Source organism: Bacillus rossius, chromosome 1 (assembly GCF_032445375.1).
Source record: "Bacillus rossius redtenbacheri isolate Brsri chromosome 1, Brsri_v3, whole genome shotgun sequence".
NCBI lineage: Eukaryota > Metazoa > Arthropoda > Insecta > Phasmatodea > Bacillidae > Bacillus > Bacillus rossius.
In genome coordinates this window covers 4707494-4721968 of record NC_086330.1, presented here as the reverse complement: position 1 = coordinate 4721968, position 14475 = coordinate 4707494, and the positions used below count along the sequence as shown (strand labels likewise).

General features: G+C 44.2%; 2 protein-coding genes across 2 annotated transcripts in view; both read left to right on the top strand.

The window, feature by feature from the left end:
- The first annotated feature begins 343 nt into the window (after positions 1-343).
- On the top strand, positions 344-1574 carry LOC134528615 (uncharacterized). Its single transcript, XM_063362366.1, has 2 exons — positions 344-397; positions 432-1574. Exons 1-2 carry the CDS (start codon positions 344-346, stop codon positions 1572-1574), a joined length of 1197 nt encoding a protein of 398 aa, XP_063218436.1.
- A 1004-nt stretch (positions 1575-2578) lies between these two features.
- The window catches only part of LOC134531390 (pyrethroid hydrolase Ces2a-like), a 31532-nt gene continuing 19635 nt past the window's right edge, over positions 2579-14475 (top strand). The window contains exons 1-4 of the mRNA XM_063367094.1: positions 2579-2684; positions 5032-5172; positions 11199-11336; positions 12602-12752. Coding sequence (XP_063223164.1) covers positions 5032-5172; positions 11199-11336; positions 12602-12752 — 430 coding nt within the window. The 5' untranslated portion in view covers positions 2579-2684. The remainder of the gene's footprint in view (positions 2685-5031; positions 5173-11198; positions 11337-12601; positions 12753-14475) is intronic.

Below are 14475 nucleotides of genomic sequence, written 5' to 3'. Positions count from 1 at the left end.
CAAGCTATGGAATTCAGTAGAAAAATAAGGCGCTTTTGCGAACGCTGGTTACTATACTCTGAAAACATAAGACTAAACACCATAGTTTAATTTTTTGTTAAGTTTTATATATAATGTTTAATTTTATTTTTTCAGTGTAGAGTAAACAGCGTTCGCAAAATGAAATGCATTTATATAATAAAAATGTAGCAATTTTAAATTCTTAGTCATCATTATTGCCGTCTCATATTTTACCTTCATTCCACTTCCTCGGTGTTGTAGCCCAGTCCTCGTTTTCTTTAGTCAGCTTGGTTGTACAGGTCTTGCATTGAATATACAAGAAATACCTTCAACCAAAGGATTTATGAAAATTAACTGCAACTTAAATGGTTTTTGGCAAGGACCCAAAATACACTCGGTACTCTCGTGACGTTTAGCATTTTTTTCTCAAGGTAAACTCCTTGCTGCTCTCCAACCTCACCAGCCTCTCCAACCTCGCCAGCCTCTCCAACCTCGCCAGCCTCTCCAACCTCACCAGCCTCTCCAACCTCACCAGCCTCTCCAACCTCACCAGCCTCTCCAACCTCGCCAGCCTCTCCAACCTCACCAGCCTCTCCAACCTCACCAGCCTCTCCAACCTCACCAGCCTCTCCAACCTCGCCAGCCTCTCCAACCTCGCCAGCCTCTCCAACCTCACCAGCCTCTCCAACCTCACCAGCCTCTCCAACCTCACCAGCCTCTCCAACCTCGCCAGCCTCTCCAACCTCACCAGCCTCTCCAACCTCACCAGCCTCTCCAACCTCACCAGCCTCTCCAACCTCGCCAGCCTCTCCAACCTCGCCAGCCTCTCCAACCTCACCAGCCTCTCCAACCTCACCAGCCTCTCCAACCTCACCAGCCTCTCCAACCTCACCAGCCTCTCTAACCTCACCAGCCTCTCTAACCTCACCAGCCTCTCCAACCTCGCCAGCCTCTCCAACCTCACCAGCCTCTCCAACCTCACCAGCCTCTCCAACCTCACCAGCCTCTCCAACCTCGCCAGCCTCTCCAACCTCACCAGCCTCTCTAACCTCACCAGCCTCTCCAACCTCGCCAGCCTCTCCAACCTCACCAGCCTCTCCAACCTCACCAGCCTCTCCAACCTCGCCAGCTTCTCCAACCTCACCAGCCTCTCTAACCTCACCAGCCTCTCCAACCTCACCAGCCTCTCTAACCTCACCAGCCTCTCCAACCTCGCCAGCCTCTCCAACCTCACCAGCCTCTCCAACCTCACCAGCCTCTCCAACCTCACCAGCCTCTCCAACCTCACCAGCCTCTCTAACCTCACCAGCCTCTCCAACCTCGCCAGCCTCTCCAACCTCACCAGCCTCTCCAGCGAAGTATATGTCAGCACTCGGCTAGTTGAGCCTACCAGCACCGATGCTCCTGGCTTGTCTGAGGTCGGTAGCCGCGCGCTCCTGTGCGCACACAGATCAACACTCCTGTGCGCACACAGATCAACACTCCTGTGCGCACACAGATCAACACAGCTGGGGCTTCGGCTCCCACGCAGCCATGAGGACTCTGCATATGCTGTTCGCCCCGAGGGAAACTGATCCTTCCTACACACTGCAGTTCGATCGATACCATGTTCAGAGTATTTTCCTCTCTTGGGCTGGTTGACAATGTGAAATCGAAACCTTATTCTATTTGTTATTTTAATAAATACTCAAGTTATAAAATACATGGATGCCAATTTTGTGTGAAAAACATTCTTACAGTTACATATGTGCGAACCGGTATGTATACGAGGCATGTCAGACTATAATAGGAAGAATATAAATTATTGTAACCCATTAATTATTACAATAAACCTTATAAAATAATCTGTAAGTAGGTAATTTAAAATCATATATATTTTTTTAAATTCTGTATTCGCCTGTTATAATTTTTGACTTGATAACGTCTTATAAATCGATCAACGCCGGCTGCACGCACTAAAAAGCATGACTCATTGTCACGTTCCGCCTGAGTCGAGCGTACAAGAACCGGCCAACCACCGAGCGAGAAAATATTTTCTATAATATCAAACAGGTTAAGGAGGGCTTTTTTAAAAGCAGTATTTAAAAAAATGGATTTATTTGTCCAATTTCGTCATTTCAAATTAAAACAATTTATTGACATTGATTCGATTTCAGTTTATTTCTATAACTAATTGTTCGTGTTTATATTTAAACAATTTATTTAAATCAAATTTCCAAAACTGTAAATAATATTTGAAAGTTAATTATGTATGCAATTTTTCATCAATGTTTTCTTATGACGTTATCACGTAACATTTTCGTCCTTAAACAGACTTTACAGACAACCACCATTTTTTTTATTCTGTCGTAGCCTGTTTTTTGTTTCTGTAAAATAAGGCGGTGGGGGGAACTCACGTGTGGCTACGTGCCTTTCCGCAGCGCAAGAAGAACTGTAATCAATCAGCTGTTCCCATCGCCCGACCGCAAATCTGCGGAGTCACAGCGGGATTTCGTAACCTTCGCTTGGTGCTCGAGCCAGCCTGCGCCGCGGCTCAGGCCGGATGAAAGAACCGCGCGATAATCATTAGTTGGCGAGTCACGTGTAGGGGGGGAGGGGGGCTAACCACGTGCTCTGCGGGCGTCAAGGCTGACCATTCAGAAGCCAGCTCTCGCCTCAGCAGCGCGCCAGCGAGCAGCGGGAAGGTAGGTACAGTCCGCCTCGCAGGCTGACACGGCAAGCCTTCGTTTCACAGACGAGAGAGCCACACCCGACGTTCCCCGAAGTTCATGCTAGCTTTTTCCCCCCCGTTCTATCTCATTGTACAAACCGGTGTGGCTTTACATTTTGCGGTCGATTAGGATAGGTTAGCTACATTATAAATACTTTAAAACATTGTGGATGGTTGGTTATATTAGGTAAGTATAGCTACATTAAAAATACTATAAAAACATTTTATGGTTGCTTGGCATATAACTTTTTAATATGTAGCTATCGAGGGCTAGGAAACAGTTTACATGATTTCACAGTATCTTTAATGTAGATATCCTAACCAAATCAACCGTCCACAATGTTTTAAAGTATATTTTTAATGTAGCTAACCTAATCTAATAATACCATTAGTTATCATGAGTTGTCCAAAATAAACATTCACGGACACACGACAAAACGAAAAATATGGCGGCGTACAAATAAATACCGTTGCCTTGTTTATGGCCTTTCCTTTTATCAACACCACCATATTTATTAACATTGAACCAAAAAAAAAAGAAGAAAACCCGATGATGCACGATCGGGCGTTTGGCTCTCTCGTCTGTGAAAAGAAGGCTACAGCGTGTCAGCCTCATCCACCACACACGTCACGCATGCTGTGAATATCAATATCAATATCTTCACGTGTAATGACAAAATTGAGAGAAATCACCTCCAGTACACAAGTAAAAACTCTTATGATCGACATGAATATTTCGTAAAAGTTTTTGACGTGATAACGTCTCATAAATCGATGATCGCCGGCTGCACGCACGAAAAAGAGTCCCGTTACGCACATTGTCCCGTTACGCTCATTGTACGCTTGCGCCGCATCTATCTCTCTTCTACTCGATTGGAACAACCATCGATTTGTCTTTTTCGAGGCACATTAAACTTGAAACACTCACATTCGTTTCCTACTTTTCCTATCATCGTCCTATCCTTAACAGAATAACACAGATTGGAAGAAGTTAAATAGCAAACATGTATAAACGTTATAGTTAAAATAATCTCTTCGTTAAAGTAGTACACATATTTGAATTAATGAGTGCAAATAAAAGTAAATTTATCAATTAAATTGTATATTTCATTTCACTCCTTCTTTGTATCCATATAAAATAGTGATAATTCAATAAAAATGATTCAATTTTGTTCATAAAATTAAGTAATCATTTCATCATTGTTTTGTTATGACGTTGTCACGTTAAACTATCGTCCGTAAACCAACTTTACAAAGAAGCAATTTTTTTTTAAAAAATACGCCATTGCAGTTTTGCACTGTTTGTCATGGAAAATTTCCGAAAATCAAAAATAAATCATGTCGAACTTTCTTTTTGTCCGTGCTGTTGTCGTTGTGTTGTCGATAATGCTCGTTTAGTTTCATCGTTTGGTTACGTTCGTCCGACATCAGCTTATTGTCTTGTTTTGTCTTCATATTTTTATATTTTATTTTTCTGTTTTTCGGAAAATTTCAATGACAAACAGTGCAAAACTGCAATGGAGTTTGTTCAAAAAACTGCATTAAAACTATATTCCTCATTGCACGAATCATTTAGAGAACAAACAGATTATTAGCAGGTTCGTTCCAAAAAAATAGTTTAAAAATGTTTTATAGCACAAAACCACAAGCTGCAATGCCTATAATAAGATTTTATTAAAGTATGTTAACAAATAACACGAGTTGTTAGAAAGGATCTGACTGTACTGTACGCTCTCTAGCCAGTGGTTGTGCGATGGATGCCCTCTCAGACTCGTGGTGGGCCCATGGGAGTCACGGCGCGCACTTTGGACACCCCTGGACTGGGGCGGGGACACAGGCAGGCCCGTTCCGCGGGTTTGTTCTCTTCTGGAGGCCAGCTCCGTCGCTTCCCCCCAGCGGCCTTGACCTTGCTTGTCGAGGTTCACCTGTTCCCAGTGGGGCGACTGAAATGCTGCCCCTTGGAAGGGCAGCCCTTCAGGATTTTTCTGACAGTGGTTAGTTTAGGTTAGGTCAGGTTAGTTTAGGTTAGGTTATGTTAGTTTAGGTTAGGTAAGGTTAGGTTAGGTCAGGTCACTTTACAAACTAACCACTGTCAGAAAAATCCTGAAGGGCTGCCCATCCAAGGGGCAACAATACAGACAACCTTTCAAAAACACTACTGTCAGAAAAGCCTGAAGAGCTGCCCTTCCAAGGGGCAACAATTCAGCTCCCCCTTCTCAGTGACCTCATATTGACGAGACGTCCAGATCAAATTAGAGAAACGAGGCGGAGAGAAGTCGCAGGCGACACAAGCACGTGGCAAACAGCCCTGTGTGTTGCAGATGTCGGAGTTCGTGACGGTAGACATCTCCCAGGGCAGACTGCGGGGAAAGAGAGTCACATCTGATGCCACTGGGAGCACATTCTACAGCTTCCAGGGCATTCCTTACGCCAAGCCACCAGTGGGACCGCTCAGGTTCAAGGTCGGTTAGCTGTGCGTAAGTCCATGCCGACTCAACGTGTGTGCTGCGGCATTTCCAAGGCACATAAAATCATAAATTTTTCTCATAGTAAATACTTTTATCACTCTTCTCTTTTTTTTAAAACTTTGTAAAAATAGGTATCAACTTTTTGTTTTAAGCACTCTGGACCAAACCTTAATCCGATATTCAAGACTGATGATATCGAATTTGTCAATTATTTAAAACGTATTTTCAAAAGTCGCACAGTAACAAAGAGACTTGATGCGATGTAACTTCTAGTAAAAGAGTGGGCTACAAACAACTTGTGCTCCGACTTGAGAACATATGAGTCACAGCCCTGCATTGAAATGCAGCTTCTTTAAGCTCAGAAAAATGCTGGACGAAGTGCGTAAAAGGTTTTCCGGGAACTGATTATAATTGCCCATACTCATTCAAAACTTAGAATATTCTCAATATGTTATTTGTTTATTTTTAGGCACATTGCGTTTTGTAGTTTCAAATGTAGTAATTATTTTTTCTACGTATAATATGTATGAATGAGTCTAAAGCTGGAACTACATACAACTGACATAATTATGGGAGTGAACAGTTATAGTTTAGCCCCGGGCCTATAGCTCAAGCACCGGGGGACTACAAAAAACCTTCCTCACTCCACTGTTACAGGAAAGCCAAAAAGTCAACGTCGCCCTTCCCTGTTGCGTGGGTGTAGGATCCAGTTACCATCAAGTTATAATGTGGCATGGGAGACTATGGGGCTCGACATTTAACAAAAAAAACTCGTGTTTAATAAAAAATAACATTTACTTTAAAAAACAATTACTTGCATACCTAATTTACGTAAATACTTTGAGCACCTTTTTCGTTACGAGCTCTATCAATGAACAAGCATATTACCATCCTCATACTCCTAGGTAATACTATACATACAACTAGTAATAATATTTTAATACATTTAAAAAAAAACATATTAAGAAACTAACAGTCCACTAATGAGTCCATCTGAGCTACGTAACATTACCGCAGCGCGCTACTTGATTATACTTATGGTACCATTTATCATCTCTCATCAGTCCCACGAAAAAGTTTTTATTATTATCTTGAAGTTAATAAAAATTAAATGAAAGTTAATCAAAGACGACAGTTTCTTCGCCGTGACTGAGTGCACACGAGTATCGTAGTACTAGGTCCGATTTAACTCTCAATATGTCTTGTAGCCGGGGAAACTCTAATGGTGTAGAATAATGCAGTTGTTTGCCTTACTTTGCGATGCGTCGTGCTGCCATGCCGCTACCTCGGCGCTCGCCTGGGCCCGGGAACTCGCCGACGCTGCTCGCGTCGCGTGATGCCTCTCGCCATACCCTGGGACCTCCACTAGCCCCGAAGACGATACTTGCTCGGCCGCAAATCTGCAAGGCCTCGCCGCCACTTCCCGATGTGCCCACTTCGGCGTCCAGACCAGCACTGTCCCCAGTCGCGCTCGCCGCACACTGGCTCGTCGGCTCCTCACTCGGCAATCCTCGACTCCACCGAAAACCCCCGAAGGTGTCAAGTCACACTGGTACCAACTTCACAAACTGTCAGTACGTCCAGACCGCACCGAAAAAAATAAAAAATATTACCTGCTGCTAGAAATAAATAAAACGAAATTAATTAATCATAACAAATAAATACCGTTAACAAAACATAGGTAACCGTGTGACGCCGTTACCTCCCCAGTGGTAACAATAGATGGTGGTAAAAGCAGTACACCAATTTGAACTTGTCTGTGACATCATTAGGTGAACCTTTTTTAAATCCATGTAAACTACAGCAGCTGGGCTCCTAGCCAAGAGTTTGTTTTAATAATAAGAGTGAAACAAACTGAATATACAACACATAATTTACTAAAAAAATTTCGTAGTGAAAAATTCATTGTACAGAACAAATATACTCTCACTCTCCAAGGCTGTGGTGCCTAAGATTGCCCAAGATGCCCAAGACAGGTAATTGATTATACTCAAAACTACCATCAGTCTCCATGTCTGTGGTGTCCAAGATTGCCACAGATGCCCAAGACAGGAGATTAAACTGAAACCCTTCTCAATCTCCATGGCTGTGGTGCCCAAGATCGCCCCAGATGCCCAAAACAAGAGATTATACTGAAACCCACCTTCACTCTCCGTGGCTGTGGTGCCCAAGATTGTCCCAAATGCCCAAGACAGGAGATTATACTCAAAACTACCTTCAATCTCCATGTCTGTGGTGCCCAAGATTGCCCCAGTTGCCCAAGACAGGAGATAATACTGAAACCCACCTTCACTCTACGTGGCTGTGGTGCCCAAGATCGCCCCAGTTGCCCAAGACAGGAGATTATACTGAAACCCACCTTCACTCTCCGTGGCTGTGGTGCCCAAGATTGTCCCAAATGCCCAAGACAGGAGATTATACTCAAAACTACCTTCAATCTCCATGTCTGTGGTGCCCAAGATTGCCCCAGATGCCCAAGACATGAGATTATACTGAAACCCACCTTCACTCTCCGTGGCTGTGGTGCGCAAGATCGCCCCAGATGCCCAAGACAGGAGATTATACTGAAACCCACCTTCACTCTCCGTGGTTGTGGTGCCCAAGATTGCCCCAGTTGCCCAAGACAGGAGATTATACTGAAACCCACCTTCACTCTCCGTGGCTGTGGTGCCCAAGATTGCCCCAGTTGCCCAAGACAGGAGATTATACTGAAACCCGCCTTCACTCTCCGTTGCTGTGGTGCCCAAGATTGCCCCAGATGCCCAAGATATGAGATTATACTAAAACCCATCTTCACTCTCCGTGGCTGTGGTGCCTAAGATTGCCCCAGATGCCCAAGACCGGAGATTATACTGAAACCCAACTTCACTCATCGTGGCTGTGGTGCCCAAGATTGCCCCATATGCCCAAAACAGGAGATTATAACCAAAACTACCTTCACTCTCCGTGGCTGTGGTGCCCAAAATTGCCCCTCATGCCCAAGACAGGAGATTATACTGAAACCCACCTTCACTCTCCGTGGTTGTGGTGCCCAAGATCGCCCCAGATGCCCAAGACAGGAGATTATATTGAAACCCACCTTCACTCTCCGTGGCTGTGGTGCCCAAGATTGCCCCAGATGCCCAAGACATGAGATTATACTAAAACCCACCTTCACTCTCCGTGGCTGTGGTGCCCAAGATTGCCCCAGATGCCCAAGACAGGAGATTATACTGAAACCCACATTCACTCATCGTGGCTGTGGTGCCCAAGATTGCCCCATATGCCCAAAACAGGAGATTATAACCAAAACTACCTTCACTCTTCGTGGCTGTGGTGTCCAAGATCGCCCCAGATGCCCAAGACATGAGATTATACTGAAACCCACCTTCACTCTCCGTGGCTGTGGTGCCCAAGATTGCCCCAGATGCCCAAGACAGGAGATTATACTGAAACCCACCTTCACTCTCCGTGGCTGTGGTGCCCAAGATCGCCCCAGATGCCCAAGACATGAGATTATACTGAAACATACCTTCACTCTCCGTGGCTGTGGTGCCCAAGATTGCCCCAGATGCCCAAGACAGGAGATTATACTGAAACCCACCTTCACTCTCCGTGGCTGTGGTGCCCAAGATTGCCCCAGATGCCCAAGACAGGAGATTATATTGAAACCCACCTTCACTCTCTGTGGCTGTGGTGCCCAAGATTGCCCCAGATGCCCAAGACAGGAGATTATACTGAAACCCACCTTCACTCTCCGTGGCTGTGATGCCCAAGATTGCCCCAGATGCCCAAGACAGGAGATTATACTGAAACATACCTTCACTCTCCGTGGCTGTGGTACCCAAGATTGCCCCAGATGCCCAAGACAGGAGATTATACTGAAACCTACCTTCACTCTTCGTGGCTGTGGTGCCCAAGTTCGCCCCAGATGCCCAAGACAGGAGATTATATTGAAACCCACCTTCACTCTCTGTGGCTGTGGTGCCCAAGATTGCCCCAGATGCCCAAGACAGGAGATTATACTGAAACCCACCTTCACTCTCCATGGCTGTGATGCCCAAGATTGCCCCAGATGCCCAAGACAGGAGATTATACTGAAACATACCTTCACTCTCCGTGGCTGTGGTGCCCAAGATTGCCCCAGATGCCCAAGACAGGAGATTATACTGAAACCTACCTTCACTCTCCGTGGCTGTGGTGCCCAAGATCGCCCCAGATGCCCAAGACATCAGATTATACTGAAACATACCTTCACTCTCCGTGGCTGTGGTGCCCAAGATTGCCCCAGATGCCCAAGACAGGAGATTATACTGAAACCCTCCTTCACTCTCCGTGGCTGTGGTGCCCAAGATTGCCCCAGATGCCCAAGACAGGAGATTATATTGAAACCCACCTTCACTCTCCGTGGCTGTGGTGCCCAAGATTGCCCCAGATGCCCAAGACAGGAGATTATACTGAAACCCACCTTCACTCTCCGTGGCTGTGGTGCCCAAGATCGCCCCAGATGCCCAAGACATGAGATTATACTGAAACCCACCTTCACTCTCCGTGGCTGTGGTGTCCAAGATTGCCCCAGATGCCCAAGACAGGAGATTATATTGAAACCCACCTTCACTCTCTGTGGCTGTTGTGCCCAAGATTGCCCTAGATGCCCAAGACAGGAGATTATACTGAAACCCAACTTCACTCTCCGTGGCTGTGATGCCCAAGATTGCCCCAGATGCCCAAGACAGGAGATTATACTGAAACATACCTTCACTCTCCGTGGCTGTGGTGCCCAAGATTGCCCCAGATGCCCAAGACAGGAGATTATACTGAAACCCACCTTCACTCTCCGTGGCTGTGGTGCCCAAGATCGCCCCAGATGCCCAAGACATGAGATTATACTGAAACCCACCTTCACTCTCCGTGGCTGTGGTGTCCAAGATTGCCCCAGATGCCCAAGACAGGAGATTATACTGAAACCCAACTTCACTCTCCGTGGCTGTGATGCCCAAGATTGCCCCAGATGCCCAAGACAGGAGATAATACTGAAACATACCTTCACTCTCCGTGGCTGTGGTGCCCAAGATTGCCCCAGATGCCCAAGACAGGAGATTATACTGAAACCCACCTTCACTCTCCGTGGCTGTGGTGCCCAAGATCGCCCCAGATGCCCAAGACATGAGATTATACTGAAACCCACCTTCACTCTCCGTGGCTGTGGTGTCCAAGATTGCCCCAGATGCCCAAGACAGGAGATTATATTGAAACCCACCTTCACTCTCCGTGGCTGTTGTGCCCAAGATTGCCCCAGATGCCCAAGATTGCCCCAGATGCCCAAGACAGGAGATTATATTGAAACCCACCTTCACTCTCTGTGGCTGTGGTGCCCAAGATTGCCCCAGATGCCCAAGACAGGAGATTATACTGAAACCCACCTACACTCTCCGTGGCTGTGATGCCCAAGATTGCCCTTGATGCCCAAGACAGGAGATTATACTGAAACATACCTTCACTCTCCGTGGCTGTGGTGCCCAAGATCGCCCCAGATGCCCAAGACAGGAGATTATACTCAAAACTACCTTCACTCTCCGTGGCTGTGGTGCCCAAGATTGCCCCAGATGCCCAAGACAGGAGATTATACTGAAACCTGCCTTCACTGTCCATGTCTGTGGTGCCTAAGATATCCCCAGATGCCCAAGATAGAAGATTATACTGAAACCTACCTTCACTCTGCATGTCTGTAATGCCCAAGATTGCCCCAGATGCCCAAGACATGATATTATACTCAAAACTACCATCACACTCCGTGTTTATGGTGCCCAAGATTGCCCCAGATGTCCAAGACAGGAGATTATACTCAAAACTATCATCACACTCCGTGTTTGTGGTGCTCAAGATTGCCCCAGATGCCCAATACAGGAAAGAGGAGATTATACTGAAATGAGGTACAGGTGAAACGCAGGAGAATAAACTGATCCTTCCATGCGGACCTTGTCGAACCCTATCTTGGTCCATGACGTGTGTGTGACAGCCCATGCTGGTCGCTGTTGCAGCCTCCCGAAGAAGCGGATTCATGGACCGGAACCAGAGATGCCCTTCAGGAGGGAGCGTGTGCCCCGCAGATCAACTTTTTCACCAAGACTTTGGACGGAACAGAGGACTGCCTGTTCTTGAATGTGTACACCCCGCAAGTGAGTTCACGTCCTCAGTCCAATGTGTTACTCGTGCAAGTACTGTCGTGGTGGTAGAAACTCTAGGATCAAAGTCGAGCTGCTGTCTTTGCAAGTATTGACCTCACTGAAGAGGGGGTTAAACATTGAACAACATCTTTAGTAATTTCACCCAGCTTAAAACAGTTCTTTTGTGGTGGCTAACGTACCTAACTAACACTTGTCATTCCGGAATAATAAATAAATGTTATGTCTTTATTTGCAGTATTCTGACTATTTGAACTTACGCTGCAGCAAGCCTATTGCAAACATGCTTGTGCCAGTGCAACAAAAAAAAATACTAAGAAAAAAACCTTAAAAGATTATTCTTGAAATGGTTTTTCTGCGCAAAACTTTGGAACATTTAAAATTTTATTTATTTAATACTTTTAACTCACTCAAAAATATTTTGTAAAAACACCGTTTTAATTTTGTAATTCGGATTTCTTTGCCTTTATCAATTTAAAATCTCTTGGCAAAATCAAGTATAGTCAAAAAATGAAATTTTTTAGAAGCAAAAAAATAATTTTCCCGTTAGCGTGTTGGTACTAAAGATGAGAAACTTAAACTGTAGGTAACTGAAATAACATTTCCTTACTCCCATTTGATGTTTTAATCAACATAAACACGCAAATATAGTTAAGAAATTAGGCTGGAAACTTTCATGATTCTGTACTAGGTTTTTTTGAGTGTACAAAAATGCAAAGAATATTTTATATTGAATACTGATACAGGGAAATCACTTGAAAACCAACAAGCAAATAACTTAAGTGTAAAAAGAGTTTGGTTACGTGTATAGGGTAGCATACACATAAATAAAAAAAAAATACTTATACTAAGGACAATACTATGGACAATAATTATTTTTGTCTGAAAATTATTTTTAATGTTTTTTCTTGCTTAAAATTTAATCAAGTATGTGGACAACGGTTGCTTTTGCTGTACGCACCATAATCAATGCCTCATGTCGTATAGACTATGGTTGTCATTGCTTTAACAGTTGGCATTATGCATGAGCACAAGGGATCATCACAGGACGTCCCCCCCCCCCCCAAAAAAAAACGCAAACTTTATTTTTGCCAAAAGCTCTTCAATTCATCACTTTGAATATTCCTAAACGTGATTACCACTTGTAGGTCCACGGCGTAGGGGCGAGCTTTAGCGCTTAGTGAACAGACACATGCATTTGTGGCAGTTGTGGAGTTGTGTCTGGCGCCGGGTGAAGGTCTGGCCTCGGTCTGTCCCAGTGGCCCGCGAGGACTCCCAAGGTCGTCATGGTCTGGATCCACGGCGGCGCCTTCGTCCTGGGCTCGGGCGACAGCGACATGTACGGCCCGGACTACCTGGTGGCCGAGGATGTCGTGCTGGTCACCATCAACTACCGCCTCGGGGCTCTGGGTAACCCAGGACACCTGCACTTCCCGAACATCCCTGGGGCAATGCTGCACCTCTCACACAGGAACAACACCAAACAAAACAAGAAACTAAAGGGATACGCAATTACTAGAGACCGGAACAATTCGCGGATTCATTCGGCGATAGGCTAAAATTCAAATACATATACATTTTAGATGATTTTGCTAATTGGCTTACTGTTCATCTGGACTAATCCCAACCAATTATAAACCTCCAACCAAAGAAAGATCGAATCGCAGGCAAACCAGCTGAGACGACTCACAAGTCAGCAGCCAATGAACTGGTGCGTTATTTGCCCGAGTGTACAGGGGAATGTGCAGTCTATCCTGAAGGCTATTGAAACAGCGAATTTTTCCGGTCCCTAGCAATTACTGTCAGCAAACACATTATTATCAGTCAGCAAAGTATTGATTCTTTAAAAAAAAAAACGGGGGGTTGTCTGTTAAGTCGGTTTACGGACGATAATTTCACGTGATAACGTCATAAGAAAACATTGATGGAAAAATTTCATACTTTTTTTAATATTTTAAATAACATTTTCAGTTTTATTGCCAATTTAAATTTAAATAATTTGTTTAAATATAATCACGAACAATTAGTTAAAAAAAGGCCGCTTCAACCTGTTTGACATTATAGAAGATTTTCTCGCACGGTGGTTGGCCGGTTCTCGCACGCTCGTCTCAGACGGAACGTGACAATTTTTCCGTGCGTGCAGCCGGCGTTCGTCGATTTATAAGACGTTGTCACGTCAAAAAAATATGGATACCTTTAGTTAAAAAATGAACCAATTTACCACAAAACTCACTCGCAAACCAACAACCCTCACAGCTAATAATATCAGCCTTTTGGTGCGCGGCCAATCAGGAGAGCCCTCGCATGCCATTGCCTGTGCTAGGAGAGGATTTCGAAATCGTGTTCTTTTATTTTTATTTAAACATTGAAATCAACTGATTTAGACTTGTTCTCTATGGGTATACTTTTTCATTTACATTTTTTATTTTGAATTCTAGCGTTTTTACATGACAAACAGTGCAAAATTGCAATGGCGTATTTTTTTTTATTTAATCTAAATACCCCTTAGCATGTATCATTTAAAGAACGAACGTTTAAACACTTGTGTTTCATCAACTGTAACAAGTTTGACTCACGGTCATTTTTTTGCGATTTCTCACACTAAAAAAAATCTTCTATGTCTTGAAAACAACATTCTTAATGTTGTATAACTCACTGTACACATGTAGAGAGTAGGGTGATTATCACTGTTAAAGCCCAGGTGTGAGATTATCGACTTATCAAGCATCTTGAAACAAGTGTCAACATGAAATACAGTTTTAGCTTGCTGTAAAGATTAGTAGCCTTAGTTTTATAAATCGCCGATAGATAAGAACGGGCATGATTATCTTTATTTGTGAATTACCGTTTCACTCACCGAGCTCATTTTATAAAGACGGGGAGTAAACTGTTCAAAACAATTAAATTTTATAAGTAGTATTTATTTTATGTATAGTTTACATTTTATAATCCAGCTAAAATAAAAAATATTTTTTCTGTAGGCAGATAAGATGTGCAGCTTACTGTGAACGATTTTTTTTATATTTGTAATTTGTCACATGCCCACCAACAGTCGTAGACTTTAGTGGTCGGCACTACATGCAATAACAGGAACACAGTTATCACTACCAGTGTATGGACTCCCACCTCCGTC

Bases quoted from the DNA above. Each gene is read 5' to 3' on its own strand.
- LOC134528615 (XM_063362366.1), top strand. From the start codon at position 344: ATGAAAATTAACTGCAACTTAAATGGTTTTTGGCAAGGACCCAAAATA. The intron at 398-431 runs GTACTCTCGTGA...TTTTTTCTCAAG, and splicing joins AAGGACCCAAAATACACTCG to GTAAACTCCTTGCTGCTCTC.